Here is a 14363-nt window from a genome sequence, read left to right on the forward strand (position 1 = left end):
CTCTCATAATTTGATACAAAAATCCCTTAACCTTAACAACTTCAACTTCCTTCCAACTTGGAGAAAAAGGTAAAATGCCTCCTTTTTTTCTTTTTGCTGCTATCTCAGAACAGTTCCTGGCAAGTTATTTTCAATGTATTTTACACACCCCTCAGTTTAGGGGTCTGGTTTTTAAAACACCAGGATGTCATCCTCATTTCCATCTAAAACAAAGTCACAGGATACAGTTCAGTGCACCACTACTTAAGAATAACACCTGTGGGAAGCAATGGGTCTACTTCTGAGTAAATAGTGTTGCAACTATGTGCGGCTGCACTTGCCCATAATCATTCCCTGTAGCTTTTCTCTCTGCTGTGAATTGAATTGCACATTCCCAGTTATGTGTTATAAGTTGTATGTTAATATGTAGAGCCTCTGGCTTAACATACCAGGCAACTTAAAGGAGGATTTGATTAGTGGTTCAAACAAAATTATAGTCAGACACCCCCCTAAGTTTAACCCCCAACTTATCTGAAGGTCACAGAAAATTCCATTCTTTGCTCAAACCTGCCCTCAACTAATTTGGGAGATTGACTTGTGGATGGGTGCCTGCTGTAGGTAAAAAAGGGAAACTGCCAGCATATTCTCCTTACCTTTAATCTTCTTTTCTCTAAGCTAAATGTATTCTGTTTCTTCAGTACATTCAATTAGGCTAGCCTTCCTGACCCTTTATCATATTGCAACCCTAATTTGAAACCTTCCCAAGCTTGGCAATATCATTCCAAAAGTGTGCTGCCTACATTCCAAACAAGATCTCTGGAGCAAAGCAATATTATTATTTCTCAAGCATCTTTGGAAGAATAGTATGACCCATGAGAAGCCATTCACTTCTTTAAAACACCCAAGAAGTTATCCTAAAGCACAGGGAGATTCTGCAAGAGTCTGCTGATCATTTTCTAGCATGCTGGAAACTTGGCGCAACTAAGAACATGGACACCTTCAAAACAAGAAAGTGCATCAGAAATGCTATATGGTAGGCCTTTACAAAAAGAAATGGCTCAGTGACTCACTGGGACCCAGATGTTCTGTTCCTCAGACCCACATCCAAACTTCTGGCTACAATCCCTCTCACATAAATGACCATATTACTGGATATTCATTGAGGTTCCCTAACTCCCTTTCTTTGGGAGCTTTATGTGGTTATGTATTTGGGAACTTTATGTTGTCTTATGGTTTCCTGCTAATCACCTGTTGTATTTTTGCTAAGATATGGTTCCAAGCATTGCAAACATCCAAACCTTTTCCAAACCCTGCTTGTTTTGGTTCTGTCCTCCGTGACTTATGCAATCCCCTTTAAACAGTCCTCTGGCTGTTGTGTGGTTGAACTCAGCCTCATCTTTGCCTAGTCCTCTTGGATCTTTGGTTACATGCTATAGCATAGGGTTGTAAGAATTTGCCATTTAACTGGAAGAGTGGTTTCTGAGGATTCTCTCTCTCTCTCTCTTTGCCTAGCTTAGTCCTTGTGGAGGCAGTGGGGTAGGGGTAGATCAAACAAAAGGGGAGAGGCACCAGTATCAAGTCTTCCTGCCCCAAATCACCATAAGATGCAACAGAGAAACAGACATACCTGTGAGTCACATGGTCAATGAGGTGCTGCTTAAACATGAAGCTCCACCTTTTAATAATACCCAGAAGAGAGGTTTTGAAAGGATGGGCATCCACTTTCATCCAGCAGTCAAATACTCTGATTGGCTCCAAATGGCTCACTTCCTCATAGACCTTCTCATAGGAATCTATTTGCTCTTTAAACTGCTGCAGAGTGGGAGGGGTCTCTGGGACCCCATTCTCAGCATGGGCTTCTATTTCCTCTGCGGTGAGGACGTGACTATACAAAAGGAACTGACGCATGAACTCCTTCCTGTCATCAACATAGAGATAGGAATAGTGGTCAAAGGAGCTACGGTAATCGCAACAAACTGACATCATCTTCTGGATACGTTCCATTAGTCTATGGCGCAGGTCAGCAAGGTCAGTCATTTCCTCCATGTCAGCCTGGAGAGGACAGAAATACATGGTTGTTCTAATGAGCAGGACAGAAAGCACCCAGTTGTGAAATAAGACTGTGACTGGGCAAGAGCAAGACCTGATAATGGGGAAAGGTGCTGTGATCCGCAAGTCTGGGTATCAGGGAGGAGATCCTGTATACATCATTCACAAGAGCCTCAACCATATCATAGAAACCATCACTGGCACCAACATCCAAAGAAGGAAGGAACACCATCTCAGGAACAGACAAATCCAGCTGCACTTTGAAAAGAGGAGCAAGTCCTGCTTTGGAATCTGCAAGACAAGAAGCAAAGCAGTGCTTTTAGACAATTCCTACTAACCCCTCCAACTGCAATCACTAATAAATTCACTAAGAACAGGCATCAGTAATATTAGCAAGCTCCAGTGAAAGAAACACATGGTTGGGCTTAAGTATCTTATCTTTGCTTATCTCAGAGGGAATCAATACACAGAAGCAAGTGAGCATCTTTTACAGGCTAGCCTGTAAAAGATGCTCACTTGCTTCTGTTATCTTGCTTCTGTTATCTTTGTTCAGAGGCCACACACTGTTATAGGCCTACATATCCTGATTACTTATCTAGAATTAGCTATCCTAGCCAGTCACTCGGTGTACATCTGCATGAACACACTATCAATGGAAAATCCTCCAAGAGTAAAAAAAGAATAGTTTGATTAAGAAAGGGCAAGTTCACTGCCAGGCATTCACCTGTGTTTTCCAAAAGGTACTTAAGGGAACATTCAATGGCATTAAAGAATCCATCCAGAACTATCTCGTCCACATGTTCCAAATAAGCTTTCCATACATCAGAAGCTGAATCTGCTGCAAAAAGCTTCAGGTTTTCCTAGATATTAAAAAAAAGTCAAAATCAAGAGCAGGTGGTCTGAATATCTCACAAAAGGCCTGATGGCCCTATGAGCCCATATGGCTGTGGCCACAGGACAGCTCTGCCTAAGAGAGGTTAGAACAAAGGATCCAGATCATAGTAGTCAGCCAATATATCAACACAAAAGCAACACAAAAAGAAATCTTCAAATTACTGTATGTCAGAAGAAATACATTAACTGTACGATAGCTTGCACCAGCAAAGCATTCTACTGTAGATGACAGTAGATAAAGAACATATGAAGCAGTCCAACCAATCACGAGTCCAACCAATGGTTTATCTAGCTGAGGTCTCCTGACTGGCAGCAGCTCACCAGTGTCTCAAGAAGAGATGTTTACAACTCCACTACTACCTAACTCCTGCAAACAGAATCCCAAGAGCAATTTTACTGTGAGATTTGGTAGTAGGCAGCAGTAGAAGTTTGAATGTACTTTTCAGAAGGCTAAAGTCCTGAGGCCTTTAAAGTTGATAGGAATTTAAGTTGAAGACAGATGGGTTTAATTTTTGTTCCACTCACATTTTAAACATCCCAAACCACCATTAGGCAGGTTAGGCCCTTCCCAAAGGCTGCTACTTATTCAGGAGAGGAAACCTGGAAGCCGACCAGACACTTCCACTGGAGTATTGCAGAACAAGGAATATTCCACTGGGTTGGATGATCTATGTTTATAATTCTCTCCAGCCCAATTTCTTACAAGGCAAGTCTTGATTAAGACAGACATCTAAAGAACCTGCACTTCTCTGGTTGTAGAACCTTAGACTGCCTGCAAGCCTGGATACGTTTCACAGTGCCAAGAACGGTACAGTTTGCTAGAAATATTGTGTGCCACACTCAGGTACCACACACCACCCACGCAGTAATTAAAGTCTGTGCAATACAGCAAACATGTATCTTGTTCTCTCCTCTGTAGACTAGAATGAGCTGACTACAGAAGAAGGTGAACTTCTACCTATATAGGGAAAGAATGAACCCTCATCCACACAGCTTATGGACACCTTTCTGTTTAAAGGCAGAAGTGTTCATTTACTGCTTTCTCATGACACATTATACACCCCTGTTCTGCATTACTTCTGGCTTACTATTACACCTATATTAATGAACGCAGGTGTAAATGTGCAGCAAAGTGACAGAAACTCAAGGTACTCCATTGGTGTCACAGTTGCATGGTCAGGGCTGGCCTTAGTAGCTGCAAGGCCCAATCGGAAACACTTCTGTGGGGGTACCTCTAATTTTGCAAGGTCCCCCTCTACTAATTTTTTTAGCTCTTAGTTTGGATGGACCCAGACTAAGAAGACAAACATCTGCTAATTCTGTGCAGGTGGACAGGACTCTTGTACCTTTAGTGGCTGTGCAGAATAGGCACCTGGGAAGTCAGCTGGAGGGAGGGAGGGAGCTGCACACAGCCTCCAGTGCTCCGCAACCCTTGCCTGTTGCTGCCCTGTCCTCAGCAGCCCACTCTGGAGCAAGACAAGTAGAGGATGGTGCTGGGAGATGCAAGGGAAAGAGCAAGGGGTGCATGCTGCCATCTTCATGGCACCAACTTTGGGTCAAATGGATGCAGCAGTAGATGGAAGTTGCTTCCAAAGTGACTCAATTTCAGGCCAATAGGGAGCAGCAGTGGGCAGGAGCTGCTTCTGAAATGATCCAGTTTCAGGCCAGTTGGAACCAATGGTAGGCTGAAATTGCCCCAATTGCCTAAAAGCCACCCCTGTGCATGGTAATAGTGACTGCGCATCATAAAAGTGTCTTCTTGCAGCTGGGAAAATCCTCAGACAACTCCACTGATATGAGCAATCTTTGGGCAGTTTTGCTGAGATGGAGAAAGGAATATTTATAGTTAATTTCCTCGCAGCCTCCTCAGTATAATTTACTTATGTCAACACACACCCACACGCAAACTACCTTAATGAGAAAATGAATCTTATGCCCTGACTCTGTGATGAGTCGGTAGTGTTTGTCCAGTCGCTCACGTCGATCATCCAGGTACAGCAGAGATTCTCTTTTCCCATCTTTTCTTTCAAAAATGGGCAAGACCCAGGATTTCATGATATTTTGAATTTCCTCAACGTTGTCTTTGGTTTTCTGGATTCTTTGCTCGAGATCCCGAACACTGCCAACCATTTGTGAAACACGATCCCAAAGGCCTTCAACGACAACAACGGCAGACAAGTCAACAAGAGTTAGATAACGACAACTTGAGGCCTACTCAGAAGATGTAAAACATAAATTATTTATTAATTTGTTACAGAGGATCAGGCAACATTCCTGCTGCAAGCACATACACAGCAGGGAAATCATATTTACCCAACATTCACCCCACAAACCTGAATTGCCAGGAAAATTAGAGTTCCCTTTCCCCCACAAGTTGCAAGTGGAATATGGTAGTATTAGAGCAATGAGTGCCTGCTAGACGGTGCCTGAAGTCCCTCCCTCTCTTGTCACTTTTATGACCTTTGTTTCTCATTTAAACTTTCCTACCCCTATTACTACTGTCGAGATCTTATCTACCTACACAAAAACAGACGAAAGGCAGCAAGGCTTTTGATTGCCATAGCAATAGTTCTTAATTTTTTCTGTTACTGGGCTTCTCTCCAATGCTGAAGTGTCATCTCTCCCAGAATATTTCTTTAACGGCAAACTATTCATAGATTATCTCATCAAGGTTAAAGTTAGTACATACCTATTCATTATGTTTGCATGGGTATAATACCACTGGCATTTGATCAGGTTAACAGAAGTGATGGGAGAAAAACATTTTTTTTTTCCATTTGGAAAGGCCCTTCTTTGCCTTATACAGTGAGGAAGAGAGCACAAGTCATCATCCTGTACAGCATACACAAGAATGCCCATGACCATCAAGCTTCCTGAAGAAGACATGGGGCATTTGGTGGGCCGCTGTGAGATACAGGAAGCTGGACTAGATGGGCCTATGGCCTGATCCAGTGGGGCTGTTCTTATGTTCTTATGACATGGTCTAGCTCTAGCCCAAGAAAAAGAAAGCTCTGCCTGTTCTAGCTCTTACAGCTGATTGTGTTTATCTGTGCATGTAACATCTCATGGAAATTCTTCTTGAAGGAGAGCTCACCTTCTGTCTTCCAGTTCAATGTCTCTTCTGCCTCTCTCAGTTGGATATCAATATCCTGCAGCTGACCCTGCACAAGCGGGTACTCCACCTCCAGGACAGTTTGCAAGATCTTGTTGTACCAAGTGACCATTAGCTCCAGACTGGCTACCAGCTTCCGGAAAGATTCCTTTGAAGCATATATTTCTGCTGCTGTCTCTGGGATGCTCCCAATCTGACTAGCTCCAAGGTAACTTGCTTCTCTTAGAACCGACACCAACTACAAAACAACACATTTACACATACTTTTGGATGTCCCTTTTTCAAGTATTTTTCCTTACACAGCACTGTTTTCTTGCCTAACATTTCCTGAGTTAGCAGAAACAGCAGGAAAGAGAAGAGGTTCTTGCTTAGCACTTAAGATGTTAGTTAGAGCCTACCCTTTGGCCCATCAACCCACAAATCTGAGACATCTCTATAAGTCAGCCTCAGCCATATATCACTATGGACGCAATCCTAACCCCTTATGTCAGTGCTTTCCAGCCCTGGCATAGCAGTGCCAATGGGACGTGTGCTGCATCCTGCAGTTGGATGTCACTCACGGAGGCCTCCTCAAAGTAAGGGAATGTTTGTTCCCTTACCTCAGAGCTGCACTGCCCTTATGTCAGTGCTGGAAAGCACTGACATAAGGGGTTAGGATTGTGCCCTATGAGGTTAAAACGAAGATCTCCAGGTTCCTAGGGTAGGAAGGAAAGGCCCCTTCTCACAGATGGTCATGAAGGACAGGTCTATCAAGGGATTGTAGCCATCATAGTGAGGAGAACTTTCATGTTCAGCGGTAGCACATCTCTGAATATCAGATGATAGGTACAAACAATGGAGATATGTTGTCCTGTTTATGAGCTTCTTAGAGGCATCTGACTGGCCACTATTGGAAACAAGATCCTGGATCTTTGATTTAAACCAGCAGCACTCTTTCTTAAATTCTTATGACTTTACTCCCACATGGATAAAGACACCTTGCCTCAGATGTGTGGGGTCTCCATAACTAAACAGAAGAGTAAATCCCAGTCCTACTGTGCAAAATCTCTGCCTTACTTTGGAGTTGTCTCCCATCAAGTTGTCTCCCATCAAGCACCTGCTATCCCTCCAGGCTTTGAAAGGAAATCCTGCCTTTTATGCTAATGTAAAAGACAAGAGGGCTCCTGGGAAAATGAGTGTTCTCACAACTTACCTGAGGATCAAAATTGACGGCAATCAGATTATTCTCTGGGTCTCGCCGGATCAGTGAACGAGTGAGATTATACTGCGATTTTTCAGACACAGTCTGGAACCACTCCTTATAAAGTTTCTCTTGGTACCTGCCAAAAGGTCACAACTATCAACTGGCTTCATAAACTGCCAGAAAATCTGCTGAACACATTACTAGAACAAGATTTCCAGGCTTTGCAAGTAAGAAATCTGCAAGGGCTACAAGCAACAGAACAGGGGATTCTTTCAATTCTGTCCACATTCAGGTGATGGTTGGACTATATTCCCTCCATATAAAGAGATGGTCTTTAATCTTTACTAAAAATGGAAGCACACTCCCCCCCCCCCACTCAGTCCAGGAGATAGCTTCTCAATACACTTTGAGCAATTTTGCAGTAACATGGTAAACATGATAGACTTACTTTTCTAGCAATTGCATCAAATCATCATATTTCTGCACCATTCTTTGGCCTTCAGTAGAGTCCATGCAACTGTCAACAAGACAGATCAAAATAAAGTATCTGACTTTATGGCAAGGTAGGCATTATACATTGATCACTATTTTAAATTATTCCTCCCATTTTAAGTAGTTTTCTTTTGAAATGTGTGTGTTATGTGGTTGGACATCGCCAGTCTGAAAGCCCTGGAATGCAGATTTTACACATACATTTATCTTATCAAAAGACTGAACAGACTACATGCAGAATTGGCTCCAGGTCTGAGGGCCTTAATAAGGTGGGACACTGAGTAAGGCCTCAGTAAAGTCAGGGACCTAAGGAGTCATCTCCCCTTACTGTGGCAACAGACATGACATGTGTGTTTTTGGTTTCTAATTCTTGGAAGATTAGCAGCTACTACTACTACCCCCAGTGCATTTTTGGACTTTTTTTCTGAACTTTATAAACATCAGTGAACAATAACATGATCTGTGGACACTGCTTTTTCAGAACTTAGGTCTAGGCCACTGAACTGCATCTTGAACCTGTAAGCAGGTTATACAGGGAAGTTATTTTGCCCTTTGTTCTTCTGCTTAGAATCAAAGGCCATTTCATTCATGGGGCACTGTGAGGGGAAAAATATGGTGGGCCAGCAGCAGCCAAAACACTTACTGCTGCTGCTGACCTGCTCACAATGCCATCCAATACATATCTATTCAAAGGTAAGTCCCACTGAGTTCAGCAGGGCTTACTTCCAAGAAAAGGTGTGTTGCAGCCTTAGAGTGACAGAAACCTGTCTGCTGCCACAGTAAAAGAAGGGGGCCCACTCAGCTAGTGGACATCAGTTGCTGGCTGATGCCAGTATTCCCCAGAGAATCAGGGCACACATTAGTAATGCCCCTCCTGGGGTGTTGGGCTTTAGGCAGTTGCCAAAAGTGCCTTGTGCTGACACTGGCACTATAAATACAATTCCTGTTTCTGTCCAATCTCTCTTTTTTACCGCCTGTTTCTCAAAACTCGGTTTCATTTCTCTGTAATACACAGAAACCTAAAGCAACAGTCTGGTGGGCCCGCCAATTGTTGTTTCAAAGCATGTGCATTTGTGGGGCCAATCTGAAAGTGCAAGTAAAACTGTGCATAAGATGCAGGTGTACTATACTTTATAAGTTTACCTTGCGATTGCAAGTAAAGGAGAAAATTTTTCCACAATTTATTTTTTCACAGCCTCAATAGTAGTCTCCATAATAATGAAAAAGTTAAGATATTAATTCACAAGAGTCAGTGAGAAAAGTAATTTTATGCAATACAGATCCAGCCTATTTATACATGGATTTTTTATACACGGATTTGACTCAACATGAATGGCCCCTACAAATGAGAAGGAATGTGCTGATCCCTGGAGAAGGGGAAAAATGCATCCCTTTAAAATCAGTTTTAAAAACTGAACAGTCCTTTAACAATAGCCTCCTTAATGAGAGAAAGAGAGAGAGGGCAGCTGGCTGACAATCCATCAATCCTTCTCTCTCCAGGTGACCCCTCCCTTCCCCCTGAGCATGTGAAAGAAAGGTGATCACTTTGCATTGGTGAAGGGAGGGGTCGGAGTGAAGCCTTTCTAAGCACTTTGAGAGAGACTGATTGATGGATTGTCTTCTTAATGACTCTTATCTTACATCACAAAGGTCAGTAAGGCTGTTTTTAAATTAAAGGAGCAAAGAAACTTTGTTTTTAAATGGATTTGCTTTAGTGTGTTTTTTACCATCCAGGTGAGTGCTTGGAACAGAACCCACGTGAATAATGAGGCTCAACCTGTAGATGATATGAAATAAAGATACTCACAGGTGGGTGAGGTGCCTAAAATTACCAAATGGAATCCTGATCCGTTCTCTTAGTTCCTGAGCCCAGCGAAGCCCTCCAGCAACTGCTGGCATATTCCTATGCACAGGTGGATAACCTGAGAAGAATGAGTTTAGTCTGAAGCAGGGACTGCATGCCAGTTGACTGCTAAAACTATGCCAAGACTGACACAACAATGTAGATTTATTGATATATAAAAGCCACTTAAAGCATGCAATATATCCTGGGACTATACCAACTATACCAGCTGTGCCTACAAGGGGTCACTGTTGTACCTGGGGGAGGCAGGGGGGACAAAAGACAGGCAGCCCAATCCTGAGCTGCCCAGGGTGCGCAGCTTCGGCAGCACCAAAAGCAGCTGCCGCCAGATCCTGTGCACCGGGCAGCACCTCGGGAGAAGGGGACTTTCATCCCCTTCTCCTGGGTAAGGGAAGCAGCCCCGCAATGGGGCTACTCAAGTTACCGCCGACCTTGTGGTCAGTGGTAAGGTAAAGCCGTTACACCAACACCAACCATTGCGCCAAGCCCTACACAAACAGACAGGATCCGGTGGAGCGGAGCTCCAACAAACCCGCCTCTCTACCTCCCTGCTCCCTCCCCCCAGCAAACCTCCTGTCTGCCCTCTCCCCGCCTCCCACCTCCCCGGCATGCCTCCTCCTAGCCTCCTCCCCACCCTCCGCCTGCTGCTTCCTCCCCACCCCCACTTATGATGCCTCAGCTTGGTGGTCCGTGTGACCGCCGAGCAGTGGAGGACGGGCACCCACCCGGCACTAGCCCAGCACGGGTGCTGGCCCGGTGGTAAGCCTAGCAAACATGCCTTATGGCATGTTTGCGACAGTGCATGCCAGCCGGAAGCCAGCATGCCAAGCTCAGGATTGGGCTCTCAGGCAGCACCCCGTGGGGGGGGGGGGAAGGCAGTGTTACCCTTCCCCTGCTACCATTTTTTTTCCCAAATTCAGGCCTGTTTTTGGGGCCTGTTTTCAAGGGCTTAGAAAGCCTTTTAATAGCTGAGGAGGCTGCCTGCTTCCTTCCTGGCCCCCAGAAGGCCTTCTGAGGCCTTCAAAATTCCAAAAAAGGCACTTCTGGTTTTCACAAAAAACCAGAAGTGCCATTTTCAGGCGAGGGGTGGCATATTGTGGTCCTGTGCCCCTGGGCAGCACTGAGGCCGAGTCTGCAATTGACAGGGAGATCACATGTTTAAATGCTACCTCATGTAAACAAATCTTACTAGACACAGGAAACCAAGATATTAAGGAAGAAGAGTTTTAACCTAGACTTCTGCTTGACATGCTACATCTGTGTCTGTGGAGTTTACATCACAAGGACTGGGCCACAAAGTGAATCTTTAGTTACATGCCAACACTATTCTGCAGTTCAACTACTTCACATTACATTATACCTAGAAAACCCAAACATCAAGAAGGTAATTGGGGAAATTCAAGCCCCTTTCCCCTCCATAATAAGCTGTTTGCCAGAGATTAACAGTCATCCATATGAGGAACAGAAGAGATCAGTGGCACACTAAAACTATCATCATTATTGGGCAAAAGACAGTCATTCTATACTGATCCTTAAATAGCCCTCATGCTCAAATGCCCTACTCCAACATCTCTAGAAATCTACAACAAAAGTCTGAGGGTTGGCTGAACAGATGGGCGATGTCATAGCCTTGTCCCAAAATTTACTGGGGTGCTTTATGCCCACTGAATGGCCTGACATTGGAATAATGCTGCTCACCATTTTGTAATTTGCATAGAAATTTAGTTTAATTCTTATATCTTTTTTAATCTAAAGGAAAAAGCTGTGAGTTTTAAAATCAATCTATGATTTTTAACACACGCATGCGCACGCACTCACACAAGAAATACTGCTTAAATTACTTTGCATTGTCTTCCTAATTCTATTAACTGAGCATTAAGCCACTTTAAAGTATGTAACAGATACCTAGTTCCATCTCCTCCTGAATATGTTTCGAGTAGATCAGTTTAGCATCATCCAGATCTCTGTCGAACATTGTGATGAGAAGCTGACACTTAGGATAGGCAACTGCTGCCACCAATGGCCGTTCCATCAGGCTCCCAAATATGTCTATCAGCTACCACACAGGAAGAAATGGGGAACATCTGAGACCTCAAGTACATATTCTGGACTACACAGAGCAGCAACCCTGTTCATCATCCACATATTTGAAGAATGATTGACTTATCTACTGCAATTAACTAAGGACGGTCCAACTTTCCAGTGCTGATGCAGCCCCAAGGTAAGGAAACAAACATTCCCTTACCTTGAAGAGGTAGTTCCCATGATTAAGAGAAAATACTTCATGGAAACAACAACAACAACAATTCAGATTTCCAATACATAGTAATGTATAACAAACACAAACCTTGAATGCATGCGCAACACTAGCTACATCATCAAAAGCCTGACCAAAAATGGTCCCCAGCCTCTGGTCCATATCTTCCACTTTCTCCTTAAAGTTGTACACATCATCTTCAAACTCCTAAAAGAACCAAGCAACAAGGTCATGAATCAGTGTCACACATACGCCAGCAAGCCCTCGAAACAACTCTTTGAACATCAGACCTTCCTAAACTCCTCTACTGCAGTACTAACATACTGAATTATTAGTTCTCCTGGAACCCAAAATCAATAACTTACCATGTTGGTCACATCCAGACAGTCATATGTACGATCTGAAAATACTTTATACGTCTCTTGGAACTCTTCGTACATGCTCAGAACTTGCTGACTAAAGGTTTTTCCTCTGATGCCACTGAATTCCAGCTTCTCCAGTTTCTCTATGTCCAAAGCTGTCATCAGAAGGTCCTACAGAAAGGAATGACCCACACTTAATTAGGCCACTGTTTCTCCAGCTGGGCCAGGCCAAGCACTGGACTACGTTCTATAGGTCTCAAAGAGGTTATATATTTTAATTTTCATGATCAGACTACCCTAGCCACATCATGCTCATTAACTTACCCCATCTTAAGACACAGGTTGGGGAGCAGTTTATAAAAGATAATGGTTAGCAACTTAAGGAGCCAGAGGCTGCTGCTCAGTCAGATACATGATCTGATCCAATGTGTGATTTTGTTTTAGACCTGCATGTTGTACTGAATGTCATTATTAGACTCAAAAAGGTGTGAACTTCTTTAACTATGAGCTGTCTTATGCAAAACTAAGGTGTGGGGCAAAAATTCTCAAATAATTCTTTGCCTTCTCTCCTCAGCCACATTCCTTGCCTTCCTACTTCAGGATTTACAGGATCCTGACTCAAGTGGAAAACAAGTTTCTGAAAGAAAAAACATCAAAACTTGGATGAGGGAACGGCAGTAAAGAGCCTGCAAGAAAGAGGAGGAAAAGTAGAGAGAGAAAATTCCTTTGCAACATCACCAGACTGAGGTACATTCAGTTTTCAAGTTAGCAGCCCTGAACTCACAATTACATAGTGGAGCACCACCAGTGTAGGTGCTTGACAACAGAAGATAATAAATGTTGCCCAAGTAAAGGCACATTTGGAAATACTTATTGCAACCTCTCAGCTTGTGAGCCAAGGTGAGGGATACAGTGATGAAGCCGCTCTCAAGCTAGCTCAGATATCCAGTGTGGGTCACTGTTCCAGACCACAATGAAGCTGGTTACAGATGTGCTTAAATCTCTCCTAAAAACAATGGGACCTAGAGGAGTTCAATTTTTGCTGGATTGTGCCTAATCTGTTTGACAGATTTACTTATTTATTTGGAGATTTCTATACTGCCTTTCCCTAGGTAAACAAAACCTGGTGCTCAAGGCAGTTTACAACATAAACAAAAACATACTGTACATAAAAACAATACTTAAAACAATAACCTAAAATAGCAACCAAGTTCTAAAAGTGTGAGACTAACAGCAGAAAAGAACTCCTGCAGCCTCCCTTGGCATCCCCAACTATGAAAATCACTCCTCCCACTCTACCCACGACCAAAAGCCATTTGCAATTAAAAAAAGATATGTAGAATAGACACCATTTGTTTGTATATTCAAATATGTTTTGAAACCGGTTGTTATACCATAGTCTTTGGAGACTGAAGGTTGCCAACCATAAGAGACACTAGGGTTTTTTAAAAGCCTTCTGGGCTTTTTGGATATTTTTTAGATTTTTATTCACTCTGTCTTTTGGAAAACAAAAATGTAAATTGTGTATATGGCTCATGCCCTTGCACTGCTCTGGATCAGGGCTAAGTGCACAAGTGTGATAAATGAAAAAAAGAGTTTAGTCATGGGAAGACAGTTAATGTTTTTATGCTATGCCAGTGCACAACTGCTCTCTCTTTCACTCATATTTCTAATGAAATCTGACTGTTAATATCTCTGTTTACATAACTCTTATTAGATCTGTTCTTGTACAGGCTACTGTAATTTATTATTATTAACAGCATTTATATACCGCTTTTCAACAAAGTTCACAAAGCGGTTTACAGAGAAAAATCAAATAATTAATGGCTCCCTGTCCCAATAGGGCTCACTATATAAAAAGACGCAAAAGAACACCAGCAGGCAGCCACTAGAAAAGACACTGCTGGGGTGAGGAGGGCCAGTTACTCTCCCCCTGCTAATTTAGTTTATTTCCTAGCAAGATTTATTGGAAAATAGCAATACAGTTTTTAAAAGGCATTGATGATTCCTGTGTTTTCTGCAAGGTTAATTAAAGGGGTGTATAAAAATGCAGTAACCACCAATCAATACTACTTTGCATTCAACTGGAAATCTGTGCTTCGAGGCAGGGACAAAAAAATACTAACTGAAGCTATATTTCAGGTGATCTGGGGCTTGTGCCAGCAGTACAT

The 14363-nt window shown here is 43.0% G+C and overlaps 1 protein-coding gene across 1 annotated transcript in view; it reads right to left on the reverse strand.

Annotated features, from left to right (window-relative positions):
• The window catches only part of DNAH9 (dynein axonemal heavy chain 9), a 275746-nt gene that overhangs the window by 224824 nt on the left and 36559 nt on the right, over window positions 1-14363 (reverse strand). The window contains exons 7-17 of the mRNA XM_066612893.1: window positions 12196-12363; window positions 11921-12037; window positions 11479-11629; window positions 9517-9631; window positions 7666-7734; window positions 7227-7353; window positions 6017-6272; window positions 4834-5075; window positions 2753-2888; window positions 2123-2319; window positions 1607-2031 (exon numbers count right to left, since the gene is read on the reverse strand). Of these exons, the coding sequence (XP_066468990.1) occupies window positions 1607-2031; window positions 2123-2319; window positions 2753-2888; window positions 4834-5075; window positions 6017-6272; window positions 7227-7353; window positions 7666-7734; window positions 9517-9631; window positions 11479-11629; window positions 11921-12037; window positions 12196-12363 (2003 nt within the window). The remainder of the gene's footprint in view (window positions 1-1606; window positions 2032-2122; window positions 2320-2752; window positions 2889-4833; window positions 5076-6016; window positions 6273-7226; window positions 7354-7665; window positions 7735-9516; window positions 9632-11478; window positions 11630-11920; window positions 12038-12195; window positions 12364-14363) is intronic.

The sequence above is a fragment of the Tiliqua scincoides genome, chromosome 2 (assembly GCF_035046505.1).
Source record: "Tiliqua scincoides isolate rTilSci1 chromosome 2, rTilSci1.hap2, whole genome shotgun sequence".
NCBI classification, from domain to species: Eukaryota; Metazoa; Chordata; class Lepidosauria; order Squamata; family Scincidae; genus Tiliqua; species Tiliqua scincoides.